The sequence below is a fragment of the Leptinotarsa decemlineata genome, unplaced genomic scaffold (genome assembly GCF_025532065.1).
Source record: "Leptinotarsa decemlineata unplaced genomic scaffold, Ldec_3_MD MMD2_tig00003798_RagTag_RagTag, whole genome shotgun sequence".
NCBI lineage: Eukaryota > Metazoa > Arthropoda > Insecta > Coleoptera > Chrysomelidae > Leptinotarsa > Leptinotarsa decemlineata.
The window spans coordinates 551,237-578,646 of NW_027412596.1; the positions used below are offsets into that span (position 1 = coordinate 551,237).

Sequence of the window (27,410 nt, forward strand, 5' to 3'; positions counted from 1 at the left end):
CTATACAATTGAATTTTGAATTATCTTATAATAACGTATTCAAATAATTCACTATTATTAAAAACAAAAATATTTGAAGATCTTAATCGAATGCATAACCTAATGTATATAACCCTGATAGTGTTAACCAGTTTTTGAACTCAACGCGAAGATTTGCTCCAACAGCAACTGCTCCAACAGCAACTGTTGGAAACGACAAAAAAAATTGAATGGGCCAATAAATGAACCAATTGCATTAATAAATTGGTTAATTCTCATCCTATTTGTCTTTTTGTATTTGAAATTATTCAATTACAAAGCGAAAAATCCTGGAAACAGAGAAATGGGGAAGTGAATAATTGGAGTAAACGTTTCTCATTGGTCAATTGAAGTGTAGCGCGCGACAGTCGAATAAGTTTTGAGAAAGCGGCTGTCCCTTAATGCATGGTACATTTGCGTTTGCGTTAAATTCGACATTTGATTCAACATGGCGGTTGACGTGGCAGGTTCGCGTGTGTAATGCATGGTGTGTTGATGTCATTATCAAAGTATAATTCTGTCACGTTCAGTACCATTTATAATTTGGGGTTGTCCAATTTGCAGTACAGCGAATAGTTTGATTTTGGATCTTCAAACAGGAGAGTTGCATCTATTCAGTCTTCAAGAAAAGTAAGTAAAATGCAATATTATCGATAGTAAAGTCATGGTGATTAACCTACTATACCTCATTTTAGGTTCGAGGAGAGTTGGTGTGTGGGATTTGTTGGTTTGACTAAGTACATGTTTGAACTAGAGTGATTTCAGTTGTGTATCTTCAATAGAGAAAAGTAAGTGAATGACACATTCTTTTGTATCATTTGTTTTCATAATTTTTATCACTCGTTTTCAAGATAGTATCAATTTGCCCAAAAGGAAACAGAGTGGTACCTGGTACAGGCAGGTGCACCAAGGAACTGAAAACGTAATAATTACTTTTCAACAAGACAATGCAAGTTGCTCTCCAAGTCATAAAATGTTGTAAATGTTCATGAGTAACCTGTGCGAAAAATATCTATTTGATTTTTATTCCAGTTTTATTGTGCCACTTTCAAATAGTGATAATGAACGTTAATGTACATTTTGTTCCAGGTATTATTATTGAAACACTGGTTGATGCATTGTTGGACAAATATAAGGAAAACTATTCTGGTGAGCAAAGTTTGAATAACTTTAAGTAAGTGAAATTCATTGAAGAACCCATCATACCACTCATTTTAAATACTTCATTTGTGGGTTTATTTTTCTAAGTGAGAAACCTAACCTAACCTATTTCTTGATGTAATACACTTTTTCTTTTTCAATGAAATGATATATTTATTATTTTTTAATTAGTGCTGATGAATTCACAGAGTTGTTATTTTAGTATATTTTTTAGTATACATTTGTTTGAGAGTAGGAACATCCTAATTTGAATACATTTCTAATATTTGTAATATGACAGTATTCAGGAATATTTTATTCAGTGAATAAATATTTTGAATTAGATTTTTTATTTTTAATATTGGTTGAAACGTCAAATATTTCAGTGTATATTGTTTTTAAAATATATTTGTTCATGAATATTATGTGTTTCATTACTTGTGTGAATCTTGTATCAAAATGCAATATATACATGCCTAATAGCGGTTACTCGTCACATTCTTGGAATATTCCAAATATTCCTGGAATATTCATAAAATATATTTAAAGAATATTCTATGGTGTTTTTCTATTGTATATTCCAACAATAAACTAAGAATATCCTGAATATTTTATGAATATTCCTCGGATTCTATTCCTGGAATATTCTTAATAGAATATACTTCAGATATTCTAAGAATATTATAAGATATTCCAAGAATATTCCTAAGGAATATTCTTGAAATATATCAAAGGTTCGCCAGGAGCACTTCCAGGGAATATTCTCCAGAAGATATATATATATATATATATATATATATATATATATATATATATATATATATATCCATGGCATATTCATAGCATAATACAATATCCTTAAATGTATATTCATGAAATATACCTGGAATATCTATTGCTATGTGGGTATACCTGGTGTTTCCTTTTTGAATTATATGTGCCTACATGCATGTAACGTTTCAAAAATTATTTCCAACGTTTCAATAATTATTTTGTGTATACGTAATGAAAGTCATATGAATTTACTTTATTGTTTTGTAAGATCCTACTGCAGCTGTAGCGGCGTCGTATTATTTCATTTGTTGTGTTACTGGATCACATCCTTTTTGTAATGAAAACAATAACCGCTTTTTTGTCTACCATATTCTGGTTCAGTCTGCAGCAACTATTGAATAATTTTCTGACTATGCATATTTTTATTTCTTGATTTTAGCAAAATCAAATGAAGTGGCGCCCCATTCAAAAAAAGATTGTTCCACGAAATAAAAAACCCACGACCACTGCTCTCTCAATATATTGACTGCCGTTAGCAACTTGTTACCTTTTTTTGAAATTCTCTATTAGCCGTGGACTTTCATTCGATCATCATAAAAAAATATCAAAAAGAGGTAATACCGAAAATTGGTGTTGGAAATGGGTTTCGGTTATTGCATGGGGATTTTCTTCAGCCCACACATGATTGTTATGGAAATTTTGAATAGCATTCCGAGAAAAATTTGCTTCGTTTGTGAACAAAATTTGTGACTCAAACCGCGGATTTAGTGCAATACTTTGTAGATACCACTGACTGAACTTCACACGCTGTGGAAAATCTCTTGGGAGTAATGCCTGCACTCTTGAAATATGGTATGGGTATAACAAAAAATCAACCAAAATACGCCAAACAATTTGATGACAAATATCCAGAGTTCTAGCGATCTTCCTCGTACTCGTTTCAGGATGTTCCTCAATTTCTTGCAGCACCGCTTCCTCAATTTCAGGAGTTCTTACTACACGAGGTCTACCTTCCGGAGTCCCTTTCTAGACACTACCACTTTCCCCAAGTCGACGATGAATATTTGAAAAGGTTTGGCTATCTGGTAAGGCACGATTAGGATATCTTTCCTGATAAATGCGCCTGGCTTCTGTTGCATTACCATCTGCAAGGCCATATTAGTAATGCATTTGCGCCATTTCCGCATTCGTATAATTTATCATATTTACTGATATTCAGAAAAACAGCGGACTACCAAAATAACTTCAATAACACTTCAAAATCAATCAAAACGCGCTGTGACAGTTTCTAACACCAACACCTTACTTTAAACCAACATCAATATTAGCTACTGACGTTTGTACATACAGAGAATTCGTTTTTTATTGCTATGGTGGGTACGCTGTTTTTTCTGCTTTTAATCTTTAAAAGAAATCACATATCGACAAACTCCATATTTCCAAGAGGTGCAGTAAATAAATTCTGCTACACGTCATTTATTCCAGGATAACTAAATTTATGTTTTCAAAAATTATTAAGTGGTGCTGCGTTATGACGTAATTTTAATTGAGAACAGTGCATCTGACAACAAACAAATACCTTTTAGATCCTCAATTATTTTGCAACAAATCTGATCTCTTAGTTTGCTTTTAGTCGATGCACGATACCGCATCAGATTTTTAAGGAATTTATCCTTAAGTAAAGTATATATATATATATATATATATATATATATATATATATATATATATATATATATATATATATATATATATATATACAAGATACACAAAAATGTTTCATACAAAAATTTTAGGAGTTCATAAGAGCTATATTTTGATATGATTTTAAAATATACAGGGTATTTGGTGTAGGTGCTACAGACCAAAATTCCATTTTTTAAAATAGAACGCCCTGTATATCATTACATATTCATATGCTACGTTAAATTCTAATATCATTTCATGTTTGTTTTTTGAAATTCGGTTACGGCGTTGTTGAGTTATTGCACTTTTCCTTAAATTTAAAGTTTCAAAAAGACTTGTTTACTCGTACACGAATCCAGTCTATATCTTTTATTGAATTGAACTAAACTACTACTGAATACAAACCATTATTCTCACCTCTACGATACGATATCGATATCAGTTGAATATAATATAGAAATTCTTGAGAATGTGACTAACTTGGGGGTGAATTGCTTTATATTGCACAATTTCATCAAGTAGCTTATGCTTGTTGATGCCATAGTAACAAATGTTGAATTGTATCTACTTGTCGGTTCGATTCAGTGATTCTTTGCAAAACAGTAACTGTGTTCTTTGTGCGAAAACTCCAGTATGTCTTTCGCGTTTAGTCCAAGTGATTGCATTGACATGTTATTAATTTTTAGGGAATGTCAGAAAAACTGCCGTCAAGCACAACGTCTATACCAACAACGTTTTCCAGACAGACCCATTCCGTCACGAATGACTTTTTCGAGAGTTGTAGAAAAATTGCGAACTGGGTCATTTCCTTCTACTATAAAGCATCGTCATCATACGAGATCTGTTAGAACTGAAGATTTAGAGATCAATGTGTTGGCTTATATTATTATTCATCCACATGTTTCTATGCGTACTCTTGCAGAACAAGTCGATGTGATCAAATCTAATGTACAGAGAATTCTGAAAGAAAATAAATACCACCCATTCAAAATTCAGTTGGTACAAGGTTTGAAACCCACGGACTTTGAACGACGACTTGAATTCATTGCTTGTATTCTAGTAATATTACATGAAAGTCCTAACATATTCAGTCAAATTTTGTGGAGCGATGAATCGCGATTCCACAATAATGGAGTTGTGAATCGACATAACAGTCACTATTGGTCTCAAGAAAATCCCCACTGGGTCCGCGAAAGTAATTTTCAAACTACTTGGGGTATTAATGTATGGTGTGGATTGTTCAATGGCCGCATCATAGGACCTTACTTTTTCAATGAAAATCTCAATGGATTGCGATATTTACATTTTCTAGAAAATGATTTGATCGAGTTGATGGAAGATATTCCATGATCTGAAAATGAAAATTCGACTAGCGTGCAGTGATATTACGCCTGATATTATAAGAGCGACTTGTACGAGAGAAGTGATTCGACGTTTCGAAGCCTGTATAATATCTAATGGGCATCACTTTGAACGATTTTTATGACTTATTTCTAGGTACCTACCATTCTTATGAAATGATTCATCAAGTTATATTATTTACATTGTTATTAATTAAACATTTGTTTTCGAATACACCTCTTTCAATTTCACAATTGTTTCATATTCAAAATGATTCCTGACTGAATTCCACAACTCAAAATTGAAACCATTACTTCGAACACCCAAAATTTTGACTAATTTCCATGTGATCTGATGCAGAGAGAATAATTGTATGAGATATTTAAAAAAATAATAGTCGTTCTCAAGACTTTACATTTTAAGCAATAACTCAACAACGCCGTGACCGAATTTCAAAAACCAAACATGAAATGATATCAGAATTTAACGTAGCATCTGAATATGTAATAATATATATGGCGTTCTATTTTGAAAAATGGAATTTTGGTCTGTAGCACCTACACCAAACACCCTGTATATTTGAAAATTATATCAAAATATAGCTCTCATGAACTCCTAAAACTTTTGTATGAAACATTTTTGTATATCTCCTTCAACAAACCAGATATTGCCTGTCACATAAAATGTGGGACACCTGGTATATATATATATATATATATATATATATATATATATATATATATATATATATATATATATATATATATATATATATATATATATAGCTCTCATGAACTCCTAAAACTTTTGTATGAAACATTTTTGTATATCTCCTTCAACAAACCAGATATTGCCTGTCACATAAAATATATATATATATATATATATATATATATATATATATATATATATATATATATATATATATATATATATATTTTACAAAGATTTTTAAACGGATATATATGTATATATATATATATATATATATATATATATATATATATATATATATATATATATATATATATATATATATATATATATATATATATATATATATATCCGTTTAAAAATCCGTTTAAAATCTGTTTTTTCGTTAACCAGCTGTCGCACCCCTACGAACGACAACCCTCAGAAGTCGAAACTTGTGCGAACTAAGGATTAACGAGGTTTTTCCTTCCAACGTGTGATTCCTAACACGGGTTAGACGATAGCAAGTGAAGATCGATCGTTCAGACTAGGGCTTGAACCACCGACCAACACGGCAGTCAATTCGAGTGAGTGAACAAAGCATCCATGCCGAACCGCTTTGCTACCGTTCGACCGACCGATAAATATATATATATATATATATATATATATATATATATATATATATATATATATATATATATATATATATATATATATATATATATATATATATATATATATATATCGCAGTTGTCGGTTGATTGGTCAAACCACCAACACTGATATAAAAACTTGGCAAGTTGACTTGGGTGTCACACCAATATGTTTCGCTGTTTATGTTTCGCTTGCGTTTACGCAGCTATTTTTATCAAGTACTTTCTTGTTTGAAGGTGATTGACAATGTTTCGTGATGAATTTCACTAGTTCGGACTTCCATTGTCTATTATATAAAATGATTTGAAATCCCTGAAACAAGTAAAAAAGAATAATTAAAAAGAATAGTTGAAAATAACAATTATATTAATCAACAATAAACCTGAAATGAAATGATAGTGAAATAACCTACAAGTAAAAATATAATAATTGAATAAATAAAAATTAAAGGAATGCAAAAAGAAAATAATAAAAAATAAAAAAGTGTAGAGATTCCAAGTCACGTTAGTTCACGACGTTTCGATTGTTGGTATCTACAATCGTCTTCGGGTGATGATTGTTATTTTCAACTATTCTTTTTAATTATTCTTTTTTACTTGTTTCAGGGATTTCAAATCATTTTATATAATAGACAATGGAAGTCCAAACTAGTGAAAGTACTTTCTTGGTTATTTCTCATTTAGTCTTCAATCAAGGACCGCCTGCCCGGTACTGACGATGCCCAAAAGGCTGAAACAGCTGTATACCGGTGGCTCTTAAATTGAAATCAATATGGAAATGATCAAGGAGTACTTATTTATTTATTTTTTGATTTTCATGCAATTATTTTCCAGCAGATTGACTGCATTAACCTTTCTAGATTTCATATCATTTCTAGAAACATGTGGATTCGTTTTCCGATGGCATTTCAGGTTAGCTTCCCAAATTTCTACTACCGCAGATGTCGGTTGATTGGTCAAACCACCAACACTGATATAAAAACTTGGCAAGTTGACTTGGGTGTCTCACCAATAGGTGGTTCCTCTTATGTTCCGCTTGCGTTTACGCAGCTATTTTTATCAAGTACTTTCTTGGTTATTTCTCATTTTGTCTTCAATCGAGGACCGCCTGTCCGCTACTGACGATGCCCAATAGGCTGAAACAGCTGTATACCGGTGGCTCTGAAATTGAAATCAATATGGGAATGATCAAGGAGTACTTATTTATTATATATATATATATATATATATATATATATATATATACACAAATAGGAAAGTTATTGAGTGTCTTGATATATATAGAGAAGTTAATATCGGACATAGCACTCATGAAAGTGGCAAACCATAGACACGTGTTTCGGGCTTTTGGCCCATCATCAGTATGGTGCAGCCAAGTGTAAGGATGGGCAACACTTGGTTACCAAAAGATAGAAATACAAATGCACGGAGCCACCAACAGGAGCCAACCGCACATTTGTGGTTTCAGATGATAGATCTTGTGTTTACAAGAAAACTATCAAAATCACCACGGAGGCAGTTACAGCTACCTGCGTGACATCCGGGTCCAGGAAATTATACAAATAGGAAAGTTATTGAGTGTCTTGATATAGAAAGAGAAGTTAATATCGGACATAGCACTCATGAAAGTGGCAAACCATAGACACGTGTTTCGGGCTTTTGGCCCATCATCAGTATGGTGCAGCCAAGTGTAAGGATGGGCAACACTTGGTTACCAAAAGATAGAAATACAAATGCACGGAGCCACCAACAGGAGCCAACCGCACATTTGTGGTTTCAGATGATAGATCTTGTGTTTACAAGAAAACATCCTGGACCCGGATGTCACGCAGGTAGCTGTAACTGCCTCCGTGGTGATTTTGATAGTGTTCCATGTGAGTACAATTTATTACCATTCATTCAAAGTAGAACTCATGTGAATGATATCTGATTCTTATTCCTCCACGAATGTTCGATATACAAACTGAATAGAGAAAAGTATCTTCTGTATAATTCAGTGTTCATATAGAAGTATTTGTTTCGAAAGAATTTTTTCTTTCGTGTAATTCAATGTTTATATGAAATTAGCTGTTTCAAGAGGACTTTCTTTCAGTTTGTGTCTGAAAGTTACTTCTTTGCATGATCTACACATCCATGTATAGAGTTACTTATTTTCAAATTGAATAATCTTTCCTTTCTTTGGAAGATTCTCTCATCCATTTTTTTATATCAGATGGAGTAGTAGAAAGCCAAAAACTCTCTTTCCCAAAAAATTAATCACTCCTAAAAATATAATCCTTTCAAATTCTTTTATTATTGTGATTTTCATTATTTTTCATCATCCTGATCATTTTATTCGTTTTATTCTATTTTCATTTCTCAATATAATCGAGATTTCAGCTACTCATTCCAATTGTATTCATTCTTTCATGGATTTCGAGTCAAACTAGGAAACATATAAAAATTGTCAACCATTTTTGAACAAATAAAATAATTCTGATTTTTCTTCTCTTTTATTGTAAAATTGTCCTTCATTGTTCTCAATATTGTTTGATCAATGACTGCTATCATATTTCTACGAATATATCACCATCTATATCTATTTTATGTATGCCTCATTTTGAAATTGAAAGTTACGAAGCAACATTCATTTATTCCTCTTCTTTTATAGTGAAATGTATCATGCCATCATTGTGAAGGAAACCGTTTTTCCTTTGTGAATAACTTTCAGCAATACACTTCAGCAGAATCGATGCAGGTGCATTCTTCCGAGTGAACTTTCCAGTTATTGGAAAATACTTCGAAAATATTAAAATATATTTTTTCGCAGATCGCATTCCTCTGAGCGTGCAGGAAAATATTATATTTGCTTCTCCATTCTCTGAGAGGAAAAACATGTACCCAACTGAAGTGTCCGCAAAAAATATGTCTTCTTTCCTTGTTTTAAAACAATACACCATTTATTCAGTTATCCGAGTTTCCTTACATTCCTTGTTATTGAAGAAGACGAGAACGGTGCTTTCATATCTGTAAAACTAATGAAAGTATTGAACATACAGATGGAATCCTCACTATTGATATTTCAAATTTCGGTAATTTCATTTCCACTGAAGTTATTTGAGTAACACTTCACTTAACTGAACGATAGTTAGCTCAAAATAAATGCCGGTCCTTCTCATCTTGTATATAGGAGGCTGTCGAATTACATAGGTAATACTGCAATAGGTTCAATTCAAGATTCAGTTCAGAACGCAATATAGCTCAAAGTTCAACAAGGTACGAGGTTATAAGTGGAAATGAAGAAGTGAATCAGTTCGAAGATTATACGATGTTTAAATCTGTTCAGATACGAACGACAACTCTCAGAAGTTGAGAAACTTGTGCGAGCTAAGGACTAACGAGGTCTTACCTTTCAAAGTGTGAATCCTAACACGGTTGCAGAATCATTTCGGCTTCAACCAGATAAATTATCTCGAGAAAAATATCTGGTCGAGGCGGGAATCGAATCCACGGTCTTCCGATCGTGAATGAAGTGATTTAATTTGAATAACTGTATCACTTGCTCATTATCAAGAACCCTAGCATCTGAAATATTTAGAGTATCGTCGTAGGAATTCCAACGATTTATCTTATTGAAAAAACAATCAAATCAAATTGGATATCATTACAATCATTATCATTATCATTGAAGTTGGCGGTTACTTGAGAAAATTTGAATCCAAGTAAATTTTACGAATGAGGTTCAATTGGAGTGGCTCACTTGAATATGATCAGGATTCCGAAAAAATATGACACAAAAGTAATTCAAAAGTTTATGTCAACTATTTCCAGTCGATAGCCATTAATTTTCAATTGAGCATCATCATTTTGTTGTATATTTGAAAATGTAGTTACTTACACGTGAATTTATATTCAAATCTCAATGAAGACTAAATAACAAAATGTGTTGTCCACTCATCAGAGAAAATCGTATATACCTGTAAAAAAATTCCGATCAGTGATATTTCTACACTTTGTTTTTTGGTTTATTGCTTCATGCATACAAAACACATCAATCAAACCAAACATAGGTTTTAAAAAGGATAATAAAGCCATCCATATATTTCATAAATTTTTTTTTTCTCTATTGCAGGAGAGCACCCTGCGGCAATGCAACATGGAGGACAACTTCGACTGGAGTATCCATTTTCTGCAGTCCTTCTCAGCATCCTTGTGGCAGTGGCAGGACCATAAAATCCCCGTGCAATAAACTTTGGAACGAGGACTAAAACTCACATCTATGCAAATGACATTTCATTAGTGTGAGGATCTAAATTGAATATGAAATTGGAGTGTTTTCTTTCAAATTTAAACGTTGTTGTGTATTTATAAAAGTAGCAGAAATCTGTTTTTGAAATGTGAGTATTATCAGATGAAATTTCTCTGAAATGAAAGAATCGTAATTATATTTCGAGTAATGTGAAATGCAAGCCTTCCCACGCCTTCATCACAGAAGTAAAACGTATCGAATAAATTTCGGAAACAGTTTTTCTCACCAGAACAAAAATGCTTCTTCACGACGAGCGTTTCGTTAACCAAGTTTGTTAACCAAGACGATATAAAAATTGTTCATCTATCGGGGATGTAAATAACTGTTTATCACTATGAAAGGAGTTGAACAATCTTTTTAAATCAAACAAGAACAACAACGTACATGTCACTATAGTCAAATACAAAACTATCGCATCAACAAAAAAATGCGTGCAACACACGCAACACACGCCATACAAAACAAACATAATTTCTCCCCACCAGAGAACATAAAAGTCATAAAACAAGTCAATGAGGGAAACCGTATGGACATTTGGGAAAACTCAAACGTCCATAAATTTAACAGTCATAAATCACTTATCAAGGAACAAATACAAATCAAAACACAAAAAGACCTAACATTCAATATTTGAAAAAAAATACACACTTCTAGAAGTACCCGACTGGGCGTGGAGTTGCGGAAGACCTTCCGCTCCTAGGCCGCTTGTCGCATGGAAATCAGAGCCGGTGGGTGCTATACCACCAGAGAATCTAAACTCGGTTGCCTCCTGGCATCCTGGATTCAATCCCGGACCTTTGGTGTCTCGCGCTCCCTGCATTATCGCAAAAATAGATAATGAGCCCTGATAAGGGCAATGCTAGAACTGAAAATTTCTGTTAACAGCAATCAGTCTTGAAAATGACCTTTTGGTTTCATATCCTGGCCTTGATAAAGGCCAATATGCTCCACAGCGACGTCGATAACGAATTCAATTTGAGAAGTAAATTTTGTTTTACTTCCCAAATCTCAACACGGAGAAACTGCAGCTGAAGATCACCTTATACAATATCTCAATATTTATACTCATATTCAACCTGAGGTCCAGTTCTCATCAATTTCGTTCCAAATACTTTGTTTTTCACAATTCCAATAGGAACTATATCGTTGTAATACAATATTCTATCTAACAAATCTCCTCTGAGACAATAATTTCAAATTCTGCTTGAATTTCTCTTTCTTTATCTGATATAATCGCCAGCTATTTTGGTGATTTTGGTGTCGGCATGAAAGTCCTTAGACATCGTTGCCGCCATTCACGGTGAACCCCCACCTGGCTGGGGTGTTTGGATGAAGATATTGTTCATCTTCTAACGGAGGACACGAGGGCCTCATTCGACAGAGTGTCTGGGCCATCTATATCGCGAGGAGTCGTCTACAGTGTAATCCATAGCTTCCCTGACTAACGGATTTTTACGATTTTCGGCATAATCCATGACTTGCCGATTCCTCGACTGAATGGACTCCTGAATGGAAGGCAGCTGTAAATCTGCGGATAGCTTCGTTCCGTATGAACCAAGGAGCATTCACAATCATCCTTATTAGCTGATTTTGCAATCTCTCCAAAATGGAGATATTTTACGGAGCCGCTTGTCCTCAGACGCCTGAAGCATACATGATGACATGCTTGAACATCGTTTTGTAGATCATAATTTTGTTTTTGAGTCTTAATTTAGAACATCTGTTGATCAGAGGGTACAGACTAGCTATCCGATCCTCGATCTTTGCCTTCACGATTGTGATGTGCGGATTCCTGGTGAGCCTACGGTCTATTAGAAGACCGAGGTACTTTACCCGCGCTTGCCAGTCAATCTCACTTCCAGAGATTCTCACTTTTCTGTCCGGAGAAGATAGCAATTTTCTCATGGTTATTGCCTGGGTCTTTTCTGGATTCACTCGGATCTTACATTCAAAGTACCAGCGCCCGAGGTCGTCCAATGCACGTTGCATGTAGACGACACCGAGCTTCTGACCCATGGAAGATGAGAGGAGAGCCGTGTCATCGACGTACAGAGATATCTTCACACGCCCTGACCTTGGAAGGTCACTGGTGTAAAGTGAATACAGCGTCGGCAAGAGCACGGCCCCCTGTGGCACTCCAGCGAGGATCTCTCTGTTGTCAGATAGAGAGGGATCAAACCTCTGCGGAGCTGAAAAAGAAATGAAACAAGCCAAAAAATAATAACTGTCAAAAAAAGTCATTAAAGGCGAAATTGTTTGAATTCGTTTTTAATTTGATTAAGTATTTTACATTGGTCCTTCGAGTGATTATTGAACCGCTATGGAACAATACAATGAAGCAAATGAACCATCACTCGTCAAAAATGTCCGACGGAGTGAGAGGCCCAACAAAGGAGTTCCACCTTCGAGATTTATAGATATGTCAAATGAAGTATTTGATTCAAGTGTGGTTACGGGTAAAATTCAACCAGTTCCAAGTAACCACACAAATTCTGCAAGAAAAGTCACATCTAGTAAAGATTCTCGCCAGGGGAAATTTCCTACAAGTGAACTTCGCAAGAGCTAATTTTCTGCTCCACCAGGGATAAACAGTGTTGGTTCTGTGAAAATTTTGAAAGAAAATTCCGTTCCTTCTCACAATTCAAGTATAAATCGACTACATATGGAAATGGAGCTGATAAGAAGAGAGAGGGAACTTACTGAAGAAGAATCTAAAGAAAAGCCAAAAGCCTTAAAGCTAGAACGTCAGTTTTTACGAAAAGAAGCTGAAATACGAAGAAAAATTGCCGATCAAAGTGAAACCAATAGTTCGGTGAACGAAAAAGAGGAATTTCCAACTTATTCCGAACAGTTTTATGCAAATCCAAATGTTATCGATAATTGGGTAACAGAGTCAAGACAGTGTATTCACAAGGATCACAGCCAACCAGCTTTAATATTTTATCTTCCCCTAATGTCAATGTTCCAAGTTTTGTTGGGGGTGGAGAGAATAACCAGGTGCTTTTAGATATTGTCAAAGAATATGCACAAAATGCGAATGCCACGAATAAAGTTCTTTTACAACAAAAATTGAAGAATTTTCTGGCGATTTGTCTGATTGGCCTATTTTCATCAATGAGTTTAGAAGATCTACAGATCAGCTTGAGTTATCTGATGAAGACAATTTGATCCGTTTGAACCGGGCATTGAAGGGCAAAGCAAGAGAAACTGTCAAAGCTCTTCTCATTTCCCCGAGAAACGTCTCCAAAATTATCAAGATGCTAGAAATGAATTTTGGTAGACCGGAGTGGATAATTTTGTCGCTGATAGAAAAGGCGAAAAAAGCTGGTAATATTAAAGAAGACAAGTGGGAGTCATGGATTTATTATTCTAATGTTGTGAATAATATGGTAACCACAATGAAAAACGTCAATTCCCATCTGTATCTCTACAATCCAGATCTCTTAACAAATTTGATAGAAAAGCTTCCTACTATGCAAAAGTTTTCATGGGGAAAATTCAAGCATCAACGTGATTTGAAAGGAATACAAACATCATTAGAAGATTTTTCTGAATGGTTTGAAGAAAAGCTCAACTCGATGGCCGCTTTTAGTAATCCTTTTCAAAGAAATAGTCTATCTAAAAATTCTATCAGAAGGGAAACTGTCATGATTTCAAAAAGAGATAGTTTTTCGGAGAATAAAACTAGTGAGTGCATTTTTTGTAAAAATCTTGACCACGTAGTATCAAAATGTACGAAATTCTCTGAATTATCAGTGAATGAAAGACGAAAGAATGTTCTCAACCTCAAATTATGTTTCCTCTGCCTCAAATTTGGGCATATGTCGACTAAGTGTTTTTCGAAATCGAGGTGTAGTTCATGTTCCACGCAATGAACAATCACAAAATGAACTGCAAAGCCTAAATAATATTGTGAGTAATCAACAACCACAAAATGAATCGCAAAGCCCAAACAATCTTGTAAGTCAAGCCAATTTATGTGCTAGTTTCCATAGTAAATCTTCAGGAAATGAAACAAAAACTGTACTACTACGAATCGCACCTGTGATTCTTAGAGGACCATCTGGGGATATTCTTTCTTACGCACTCTTTGATGAAGGATCAACCTGTACCATGATTGAGGAAGACTTAGCTCGCAGATTACGACTTCCAGGACCGGTTGTTCCACTCTGTTTCCAATGGACTAATGAAATAACTAACCACGAAGATCATTCACGAATGGTTTCTTTAGATATCGCTGCTTCTAGGAACCTAAAAAAATTCTTCACGCTGAAACAAGTCAGAACCGTACAGAATTTGCGACTTCCATCTCAAGAAATAGATGTTGATAACTCGAACGAAAAATATTTTCATTTAGACCGTGATCTATTGGCATCAATAAGAAATACTAAACCGGAGATGTTGATCGGTCAGGATAATTGTGGCCTCATAGTACCAAGAAATATCATCCAACCACAACTGCATCAGCCCATTATGTCTCAATGTATATTTTTCGTCTTGAAGCTTTTGGTGTAAAAATACCAGACAATGTTATCAAATCAATCGAAGATGAAAGGGCTGTGGAGATCATGGAAAAGACTCTGAAGAAAATCGGTAATCATTACGAAATAGGGCACCTATGGAAACGTGACAACCGTACACTAGCGCCCAGTAAAACTAATGCCCTGAATCGTCTGTATTGTATAGAACGAAAAATGGACAAGGATGCCAAATTTGCTGAAGAGTATACTGCAAAGATTACTGCAAAGATTACTGAGTATCTTCAAAAAGGATACGCCAGGAAGTTACATCCATATGAAGTTCAGAATAATAAAAACAACTGGTTTCTTCCACACTTTGGGGTTGCGAATATCAACAAACCTGGAAAGATTCGTCTGGTTTTTGACGCTGCGGCAAAATCTCAAGGTGTGAGTCTTAACGATTTCCTTTGCCAAGGTCCTGACTACGTTCCAACTTTGATATCTGTCTTGTGGCGATTCAGACAAGGAAGAATTGCTTTTGGAGGTGATATCAGAGATATATTTCATAGAGTTTCAATTATCGAGGAAGACAGATGTGTACAATTATTTTTATGGCGAGGTATGGAGAGAAACCAAAGTCCAGATGTTTACGAAATGAAGGCGATGATTTTTGGTGCAATATCGTCCCCGTCTGCAGCACAGTTTGTAAAAAACAAAAATGCAGCGTCGTTTGAAGATAAATATCCAGGGATTGTCCGTGCAATGGAGAAACAACATTACGTCGACGATTACTTGGACTCTTGCCATACGATAGATGAAGCTATCGATAGAATTCGAAATGTTATTGTTGTTCATAAAGAGGCAAATTTTGATATGGTGAAGTGGATAAGTAATTCAAATGAAGTAATGCAGTCGATTCCAGAGAACTTCCGTGCTAATTCTCAAGTAGATGTGAAACTGGACTCAAAAATGTTAGAAAGAGTTCTGGGCATATCCTGGTCTCCTACGACTGACGATTTTGTATTTATATTGGACCTGAAAAAAATTCCTGATGAAATCTGCCATGGAGAGAAAGTACCAACAAAAAGGGAAGTACTGCGCACGGTTATGTCAGTATTTGACCCGCTTGGTTTTCTTGCTCCTCTCATGATAAATGATAGAATTCTGATTCAGAATATATGGAGAAGTCATATTGATATGGATCAAGCTATAACAGAAGAACTTTTCTACACCTGGCTGAAATGGTTGACTCAATTGAAACATTATACTCCTGTCACTATCAATAGATATTACTTTCCTAATTCTACGTTAATCAACAAAGTTGATTTGCATTTATTTTCCGATGCAAGTGATAAGGCATATGCAGCAGTCGCCTTTTTGAGGATGGTTGAAAATGACGAAGTCCACATTTCATTTCTAGCAGAAAAATTCAAAGTTGCTCCAATGAATCAACAAACCATCCCAAAATTGGAATTACAAGGAGCAGTGCTTGCATATAGAATGGCAAAATCTATAAGGAAGGAACTGGAATATGAAATTGATAAAGTTCACTTCTGGACTGACTCAATGGTTGTTATTCATCAAATCAGGTCTGAATCAAGAAGATTCTCGATTTTCGTAGCTTGTCGACTTGGAGAAATTCACGAAGACTCTGATTTGTCGCAATGGCATTGGTTACCATCTGAATTGAATGTTGCAGATCGAGCGACGAAGGAGAAAATTGTACTGATCAAAATTCCAAGATGCTATAGTCTATTGATTCCATCAGCATTACGAATCGAAATTCACACATTTTGTGATAGTAGTGAGAAAGCATTCTCAGCAGTTAGCTTTCTTCGCGTCATTGGCACAACAAATCTTCTAATTTATCCTGCAGGAATGTTGTGGGGAAAGAACTTCCTTATTTCTACGGAAATGTTGAGGATTGGCCTATGTTTATTTCTCTATATCAACGATCCACTGAAACATGTGCTCACTCTGATGAAGAAAATTTGCTACGTTTACAAAAAGCCCTGAAAAATGAAGCTTCAGATGCAGTGAAGCCACTATTTGTATCTCCAGATAATCTCAATGACATACTTGAGACGTTAGAGGCTAGATTTGGACGACCTGAATTTATAATGGAATCCATGATGAATAAAGTGAAATTATTACCACCCGTGAATACTCGTTCTCCAATATCCTTTATAAAATTTGCCAATTCGGTTCTTAATCTTACTGTCACTGCAAAATCGTTGAAAATGAAAACATATATCAACAATAGCCAACTTCTTAGTGAGCTCGTTCAAAAATTGCCAGAACACCTTCAGTTCCAGTGGGCAAGAATTATTGTCAAGAAATACAAAGACATACCTACACCATCGTTGAAAGAGTTTTCAGAGTGGTTACAAGAAGAATCTTCAGCAGCTCGTTTGTTATGTAAACCTTCTATTCCACATTCTGCATCAACAGTCCCGTATATGGACAAGAAAAATAAAACGAACGTTTTTATTGGAACAGAAAACTCATCAATGGAAAAGTACTGCCGATTTTGTTCTAAATCTACTCATTCCATATACAAATGCGACCATTTCCTGCGTCTCGACACTGATAAGAGATGGAAATGGGTGAAAGAACAAAAAGTTTGCTTTTCTTGCCTCAATTAGTCTCATCGTACTTTCAAATGTAAAAATCAAAGACGTTGTGGTCTGCAGAAATGCGAAAAATACCATAATCGCTTACTCCACCCGAATAGTGTTGTAAATCCAAACCAATTGCAGGGATACAACTTGCAAACTCAGTTAGCCGCTTCCAATATCACAGCTGAGACGAAAGAAGAGGAATCACAGAATCCTGATTGTTTTAATAATGAGCATTTTCTTCAGATTCAAACCGAATATAAAAGCGTTTTACTTCGAATAGTTCCTGTCACTGTCATCGGCCCCAAAAAGTCGATGAAAACATATGCGCTCTTTGATGAAGGAAGCACGGTTACATTGATGGACTCCAACCTTGCCGAGGAGATAGGAGTGGATGGTGTAAATGATCCATTAAAAATGTATTGGACCAATTGTACTTCCTATACAGACGACAAATCGAAACGTGTCAATTTGAAAATTCAGGGAACGCTCAATCAGGAAACTTTTGACATGTCAAATGTAAGAACAGTTTCAAATTTGAAGCTTCCTGTTCAATCTGTAGATGTCAAAAATTTAGCGACAACTTGGAATCATCTATCACGAATTCCATTGGTCAACCTCAGGAATGCTAAACCGCTGATTCTGATTGGCCAGGACCACATCAATTTAACAATAGCCAGAGATGTTATACAGGGGCCTCCCAATGCACTGGTTATTTGAAAATCCAAATTAGGATGGGTGGTTCATGGAAACTCTTCATATTTCAAACATCGAGTCGACTCTCATTATTCTATGACATGTTATATGAAAAATGATGTTTCTGGAAATGACGAATTGAAAGAACAAATGAATGAAACTATTCTGATGGATAATTTGGGAGTTGAAAATGACAAATTCAATCATATTTCAGAAGAAGACAAAAAAAGCGTTCCAACTCATGGAAGAAACATGTCGCCAAGTAGAGAACAACCACTGGGAAATTGGTTTGCTTTGGAAGAAAGAAAATATCGATTTGCCAGACAGCAGAGCTACCGCGTTGAATAGATTATTCACTGTAGAGAAGAAAATGCAGAAAGATCAGCATGTTGGAGAGCAATATTCCAAAAAAATAGAAAATTTCGTTGAAAAAGGATACGCAAAAGTTTTGACTTGCGAAGAAGCCGCCGTTACGTCTCACAAAACCTGGTATTTGCCACACTTTGCAGTAAAAAATCCTAGTAAACCACAAAAATTCAGATTTGTATCTGCCAGAGCCAAAATAGATGGAATCAATTTGAACGAAAATTTATTAAAAGGTCCTGATCTTTTGAATTCCTTAGTAAACATTTCATTCAATTTTCGTCAAAATCGAATAGCTGTAATGGGAGACATCGAAGAAATGTTTTTAAGGATACGAAATGAAGATCAAGATTCACAGCGTTTTCTGTGGAGGGGAAGAAATAAAGACGGACCTATCCTTACTTACCAAATGAAATCCATGATTTTCGGAGCAATCTGTTCTTCAAGCTCTGCGATCTACGTCCTTCGTGAAAATGCTAAAAAACATGGAAAGAAACATCCAGAAGCAGTGAAAGCTATTGAAAAATATCATTACATGGATGATTACTTAGACAGTTTTGAAAACGAAGCAGAAGCCATTGAAATTGTTCACGAAGTCATAAACATCCATAATCAATTCAGAATGATAAACTGGGTCAGCAATTCTAGTCATGTCCTGACAAATATACCTGCTAAAATACTATCCAAAAGTAGTACCGATACTGAAAAGTTACCCACGTCTGAAAGAATTTTAGGTTTAATATGGTATACAAAAGATGATCTTCTCAGTTTTCCTGATACATTTTAAAAAAAAACATGAAAAAATGATTGTAACAGACAATATTCCCACGAAGAGAGAACTATTGAAAGTGGTAATGTCAGTTTATGATGCACTTGGCCTGTTAGCAGCTTTCACTATACAAGCCAGAATTTTGATGCAGGAAGTATGGTCACATAAAATTGCTTGGGATGATAAAATCACTCCTGATCTATTTAGAAAATGGTAATCTGGGCTATCTGCAGTGTATGAAATAAAAAATTTGAGAATTCCTCGATGGTATGGATTCAGCAGTCAAATTGTTGAAATTCAACTACATACTTTCACGGATGGAAGTGAAAAAGGATATGCTGCTGTGTCATATTTTCGAATGAAAGACTCCAGTGATCAGATTAAAACGTCTTTGGTTATGGCTAGGTCAAGAGTCACTTCCTTGAAACCCATGACAGTACCTAGAATTGAACTTCAAGCAGCTTTTCTTGGATCAAGATTGGCTAAAACTATCGAAAATGGCCACAGCATAAAAATAGATAAAAAAATTTTTTGGATTGATTCTAAAATAGTTTCAAGTTGGATTAAGTCGCACCCAAGGAATTATAAGACTTTTGTTGCCAACAGAATTGGAGAAATTTCTAATAATACAAATCCTGATGAATGGCATTGGCTACCGACAAAGTTCAATGTAGCAGATGAAGCGACCAGGGGTGTCTGGAACATTGATAACTTTCAGAATTGGTTTGAAGGTCCTCAGTTCTTGACTTCAGAAGAGATTAAATGGCCTCATGCTGAAGAAAAGATAGAAGATGGTACAGAAGTAGAAAAAAAAAAGAATTTTGTTTTTGTAATCAACAAGAGATGTGAAGAAATTATCAATTTTTCAAGATTTTCGAATTATTTACGACTTGTCAGGTCACTCGCTAGGGTGATAAGATTCATTCATCTCATGAAGAAGAAGATTGGTCTACCAACTCCTCAGATTTTCACAGAGCTAACGGTTGAAGAATTTGAAAAGGCTGAACTTCGAAGATATTGAGAGACTCAATCGTATGAAGAATCCTATAAAACAAAGTCGTCTTCAAAATTTGAATTTATTTATCGGGCAAGACAATATTTTGAGACTAAGCGGACGATTGGATGATGCACAACACCTAGATATCAATATGAGACAGCAAATTGTTCTGGATTCAAGAAACTGTATGACCAAGTTGTTGATAAGACATTATCATAAACTGAATTATCATCAGGGAAAAGAACAAATCATAAACCATTTGAGGGTTGCTGATACTCACAGGGTTCATGTTTAAAATAGAGTTTCTAATAACAGTTTCTAGGTGATTCACGTCACGAAAAGGTCTTTGTTTATAAACGATTTGTTTTAAGTAACCCCACAAGAAAAAATCTAGTGGGGTTAAATCTGGCGACCTAGGCGGCCATATTTGCTCCATATTTCGCCCAATAACTTTGCCCCTAAACATTTCTAATAGTTTCTCTTTGATTTGTTTTGAACTATGAATAGGAGCCCCGTCACATTGATACCACAGACTGTGTTTTATTTCAACCGGCATATTGTCCACTATATCACTGATCTCAGTATTTAGAAATTGCAAATAATCCTGAGAAGTTGAATTGTGTCCAAAAAAGAATGGTCCCATTACCGCACCACACATTTGTTTTAAATGAATATTGGTCCCGACATTCTATCACAAAATGAGGATTTTCCTGAGCCCACCACCTACAATTCTGGGAACTGACTACGCCGTTCGATGTGAAGGTAGCTTCGTCGGTCCATAGGATTTTGTGAGGAAATTTTCTGTTTTATTCTACTTCTCCTTGGTACCAGAAAGATAAATCTAGTCGAACATCGAAATCTCTTTCCTTTAAGGTATTTATAAATTTAGGTTTGTAGGGTTTGAATTTATTTTTATGTAAAATTGCTCTTAAGCTTTCTCTTTTAACGCCAGTTCTATCTACAATATTGGTAATACTTGATTTTCCCTGTTCGATAACATCCAGGCAGACAGCCAACTGAACCTCATCATTATTGCGTGATGGATTATGACGTTTTTTAAAAGTATTTTCAACTGAACCAGTCAGTTTAAATTTTTTTTAAAATCCTAATAACAGTGGATTGCTGTACATGTCTACCAGGATGTCTTGCGTTAAAAATATCAGCCACTTGTCGATGCAATGTGTTTTCACCACAAATTAGCACAATTTCAATTTTTTCTTGTGAAGATAACATATTATTTTAATTTTCATACATTACATTGAACTAACGGGCATTAATTTATTCAGTGACAGTGACGTTTTCTAAAACACATTATGTAGTTTCATATTTTTTCAAAGCCTACCCAGTTTTTTTAAATTAGTGTTGTTAGCGGAGTATAGGTAAATGTAAATACTATGAGTTTTTTCCTTTTATTGAATGGGCTTCAAGAATCACGAAATGAATTTTTCTAATGTTCCGTTTTGTTTTAATTCATATTGTGAGGCCGTTTGCTCATTAAAAAACTCAAGTACTGTATAGTTTTGAAAGCCCCGTTGAAACTAGATGAACTTTGCATCAAGTTTGACAACTTTTATTTTTCAAAATTTGTTTTTAACATCAAAGAGGCTCTTAAAATATTATTATATTACAAAAAAAGAAATTCGGTGACGAGTTTAGTTAAAATAAATGATTAAGTACAGGTGTCCTTAAATTTTGATAAGTAGAAAAAGCAGGAATGCGGAAAAATAGTGAAAATATAAAATACTTATTATGGGTTTGAAACTTGGAGTGTGGGTATAAAATTACAAAAGAAAATGTTTTTATCCCTTGATATTTTTGGATATTTTGAAGAATAATGTCATTTTTCGATGTTTCTTTTTTTAAATGTCAATTTTGACAGGTTAAGGAAATCACGTGACCTATTCTGTAGACGCCATTTGACATCATTTCTTAAGCAAAATCCACTGCCAAAATCAAATTTCACATAAAACGATAAATAAAAAAGTTTCCCATTTGATGCGGACTTTATCGGTGACACTGTATATATATATATATATATATATATATATATATATATATATATATATATATATATATATATATATCTTTTTTTTTATCGTTGTCTTAAAATTGTGTATGAGGTAAAAAGTACTTGTTATACAATATAATAATACCAAAAATTTAATAAAAATATAATTTTATATATATATATATATATATATATATATATATATATATATATATATATATATATATATATTTATATACTGTAGACGGCAGAGAGCTGTTTCAGCCTATTGGGCATCGTCAGTACCGGGCAGGCAGGCAGGCGGTCCTCGATTGGAGACAAAATGAAAAAAAAACCCAAGAAAGTACCTGATGAAAATAGCTGTGTAAACGCAAGCGAAACATGAGTGGAACCACCTATTGGTGTGACACCCGAGTCCACTTGCCAAGTTTTCATGTCAGTGTTGGTGGTTTGACCAATCAACCGACTACTGCGGTAGCAGAAATTTGGGAAGCTAACCTGAAATGCCATCGGAAAACAAATACACATGTTTCTAGAAATGATATGAAATTTAGAAAGGTTAATGCAGTCAAGCTGCTGTGAAATAATTCCATGAAAATCAAAAAATAAATAGATAAGTACTTTTTGATCATTCCCATATTGATTTCAATTTGAGAGCCACCGGTAAACAGCTGTTTCAGCCTATTGGGCATCGTCAGTACCGGGCAGGCGGTCCTTGATTGAAGACAAAATGAGAAAAAAAAACAAGAAAGTACTTGATGAAAATAGCTGCGTAAACGCAAGCGAAACATAAGTGAAACCACCTATTGGTGTGACACCCATGTCAACTTGCCAAGTTTTTATGTCAGTGTTGGTGGTAGACAGCTGTTTCAGCCTACCGGTGGCTCTTGAATTGAAATCAATATGAGAATGATCAAATTCTGGTACAGAAAGAAAATAGGAACAATGTTCTAGATGTTAGAGTTCGAAGGGGAGCAGAAATACACAGTGATCATTTCCTATTGACAATAAAAATCAAGGGAGACGCAACAGAAAAGAAACAAGAAAAGGTGTCTGAGAAAGGTGAACACATCACGATCAGATCATATAAAATGAGAGACACAACTGTAGCTACTAGATATAGAGATATTACCAACGAAAAACTTGAAAACAAATACAACGACATTAAGAAAGCACAACTACAAGAAGCGTGGAATATTTTTAGAAATGTTATCATAGAAACAGCTATCAGTACATGTGGCACCTACAAAACAAATAATAATAGAAAACAGACATCATGGTGGAACGATGACATAAAGGAGGCTATAAAAGAAAAAAAATACAATGGAAGAAATACGTGAACAATAATACAACAGAACAGTACGAAATATATAAAAACCGAAGAAAACAAGTAAAAATATTAGTTGATAAAGCAAAAGAAATGTTATGGATTGAATTCGGTAATGAACTAGAAGAAGACAGTAAAAGTAACCAAAAACTATTCTACAAAGCACTAAAATCCATGAGATCGGATAAACCCGTAAAAGACATAAAAATCAAGAATTTAAAAGGTAAAATAATTACAAACGAAATAGATATAATGAAGAGATGGAAAGAATATTTCTCCAGACACTACTAGGACAAGGAAATGAAGAAGGATCAATAGAAACAACAGAAAGAAACCAGTTGAACGAAAGCGAACCATTGATAGAAATGCAAGAATTAGATGAAGTAATCAAAACATTGAAGAATGGGAAAGCACCAGGAGAGGACAAAATAACACCAGAAATGATGAAAAACTTAGGAGAAACTGGAAGAAAGAGCCTACTAGAAATAATCAATAAGGTATGGAAAAAAGAAACTATATTAGACGAATGGGGAACAGCTCTAATAACACCGATACATAAAAAAGGAGACTACAAAAATTGCAATAATTTTAGAGGGATTACGCTACTGAATACCATAACAAAAATAATAGAACGAATAATTAACAACAAACTCAGGAATAAAATAGAGTCACAACTCTCAGAACCACAAAGTGGGTTCAGGCCCGGAAGAAGCGCACAAGACCACATCTTCACAATAAAACAAATAATAAAAAAGAGAAGATCAGAAAACCAAAATATATATTCGGCATTCATACACCTAGAAAAAGCTTTCGAGAAGGTACCAAGAACAGAATTATGGGAGAGTCTGAAAAATAGAAATATCGATGAAAAAACCATAAATATATATAGAAACATATATAGAAATAATAGAAATTATGTTATCAAGAACAACATGAAATCAGAAGGTTTGAAAACAAAAGAGGGTTTGAGACAAGGTGGATCATTGAGCCCAATGCTTTTTAACATTTTCATGGACGACATCATCAAGGAATGTGATAGAAATAGCAAAAAAATGTGCATTGAATACAAAAATATGCAAAGAGTAGAGATAGCTGAGGGAGCATTTGCCGATGACATAATACTGATAGCTGAAAATGAAGAACGATTACAACATAATATAAAAATATGGAATGAAACACTGAAGAGAAAACAAATGAGAATAAACGAAGATAAAATCAAGGTGATGACCATAGGAGGAGAAGAAATAAATATATTGATAGATGATAAAAAAATAGAACAAGTAAAAGATTTCAAATATCTAGGCGTAACAATAGATGAAAAAGGAAGGCAAGAAGTGGAAATTAACAACAGAATCGAGAAAACCATAAAATTGTACTATACAATGAATAAGAACTTCATCAATAAAAGAGAAATTTCAAGACAGACAAAACTACAAATATTCAAAACAATATATAAACCAGTACTAACATATGGATGTGAATCTTGGATATTGACAAAAAAAAATCAAAAGTAGAATACAAGCAACATAAATGAAATACCTGAGGAGAATTAAAGGAGTGACAAGGAGAGATAAGATAAGAAATACACGAATAAGAGAAGAACTAGACATAGAAGACATTATTTCATTTATAGAACAAAAACAATTAGGATGGTGAGGACACATACACAGATTGCCAAACAATAGACCTGTGAAACAAATCTATGAAGCGAAAACACAAAACAAGAGAAGAAGAGGAAGACCTGAAAAAACTTGGAAAGATTCTACAAGGAAGAAATAAACAATGGAACGAAGTGAAGACACTGACTAGAGATAGAAAGGAATGGAAAATATATATATATATATATATATATATATATATATTTATATATGTATATATATATATATATATATATATATTTATATATATATATATATATATATATATATATATATATATATATATATATATATGAGAATGATCAAAAAGTACTTATCTATTTATTTGTTGACTTTCATGGAATTATTCTCCAGCAGCTTGACTGAATTAACCTTTCTAGATTTCATATCATTTCTAGAAACATGTGGATTCGTTTTCCGATGGCATTACAGGTTAGCTTCCCAAATTTCTGCTACCGCAGTTGTCGGTTGATTGGTCAAACCACCAACACTGACATAAAAACTTGGCAAGTTGACTTGGGTGTCACACCAATAGGTGGTTCCACTTATGTTTCGCTTGCGTTTACGCAGCTATTTTTATCAAGTACTTTCTTGGTTTTTTTTTCCTCATTTTGTCTTCAATCGAGAATCGCCTGCCGGTACTGACGATGCCCAATAGGCTGAAACAGCTGTCTACCGGTGGCTCTTATATTGAAATCAATATGGCAATGATCAAAAAGTACTCATCTATTTATTTTTTGATTTTCATGGAATTATTTTCCAGCAGCTTGACTGCATTAACCTTTCTAGATTTCATATCATTTCTAGAAACATATGGATTCGTTTTCCGATGGCATTTCAGGTTAGCTTCCCAAATTTCTGCTACCGCAGTTGTCGGTTGTTTGGTCAAACCACCAACCCTGACATAAAAACTTGGCAAGTGTCACATCAATAGGTGGTTCCACTTATGTTTCGCTTGCGTTTACGCAGCTATTTTTATCAAGTACTTTCTTGTTTTTTTTTCCCAGTTTGTCTTTAATCGAGTACCGCCTGCCCGGTACTGACGATGCCCAATAGGCTGAAACAGCTGTCTACCGGTGGCTCTCAATATGAGAATGATCAAGGAGTACTTATCTATATAAGTATATACATATATATATATATATATATATATATATATATATATATATATATATATATATATATATATATATATAAATTGGATAATGTTAGCGACTGGAGAAATGTATGGTAAAATGGATTAACAGGGTCTCTCAGTCAAAAAATCAAAAATCAAACTCTGCTTTACTTTGCCAAGCTTTCGCTTCTAATGGGAAGCTTCTTCAGGGCCTATAATTTAATGATTTTTGAATATTTTCGCCTTTGAATAATATTACAAATCATACTTACAGTAAAAATGAGTGAAAAACAATAAATTGAAGATAGAATTGTCATAAAAGTTAACATGTATACGATTTTTTTTTGTGGGTTTGACAAATGTCATACCTTCACATAAATGTCATTTTTCAATGGGTATGATGATTTGATAATTTTTTACTGTAATGAAAGAGTTATTGATTGATACATCTTTCATTATTATTATGTTTTTGATGTAGTTCTAGTAAATTACTATATATACTACTGAGATTATCAATGTCAGTTTTCTTATTCATACAATCAGAAGACTTATTAATTTCCACCATTTCAAGAAAAAGGCGTTTGGAAATATTTTTTTCTGTATGTAAAACTTTGATATTAGAGAAATTTGGTTTATGACCTGTTTCTATAGAGTGTTGTGCTAATGCACATGATTTTTTATTGAGCTCTATATCACTTTTATGTGAAGTTATTCTATCATTAAGAATTCTAGATGTTGTTCCAATATAATTCAAGTTACAATTATTACAAGGAATGTTATAAATCACATTTGACTTTTTTG

The 27,410-nt window shown here is 34.1% G+C and overlaps 1 protein-coding gene across 1 annotated transcript in view; it reads left to right on the forward strand.

Moving 5' to 3' along the window:
* Positions 1 to 27,410, forward strand: part of LOC141483653 (twitchin-like) — a 437,930-nt gene that overhangs the window by 390,881 nt on the left and 19,639 nt on the right. Inside the window, exon 3 of the mRNA XM_074178426.1 lies at positions 10,420 to 10,684. Within this exon, the coding sequence (XP_074034527.1) occupies positions 10,420 to 10,520 (101 nt within the window). The 3' untranslated portion in view covers positions 10,521 to 10,684. The remainder of the gene's footprint in view (positions 1 to 10,419; positions 10,685 to 27,410) is intronic.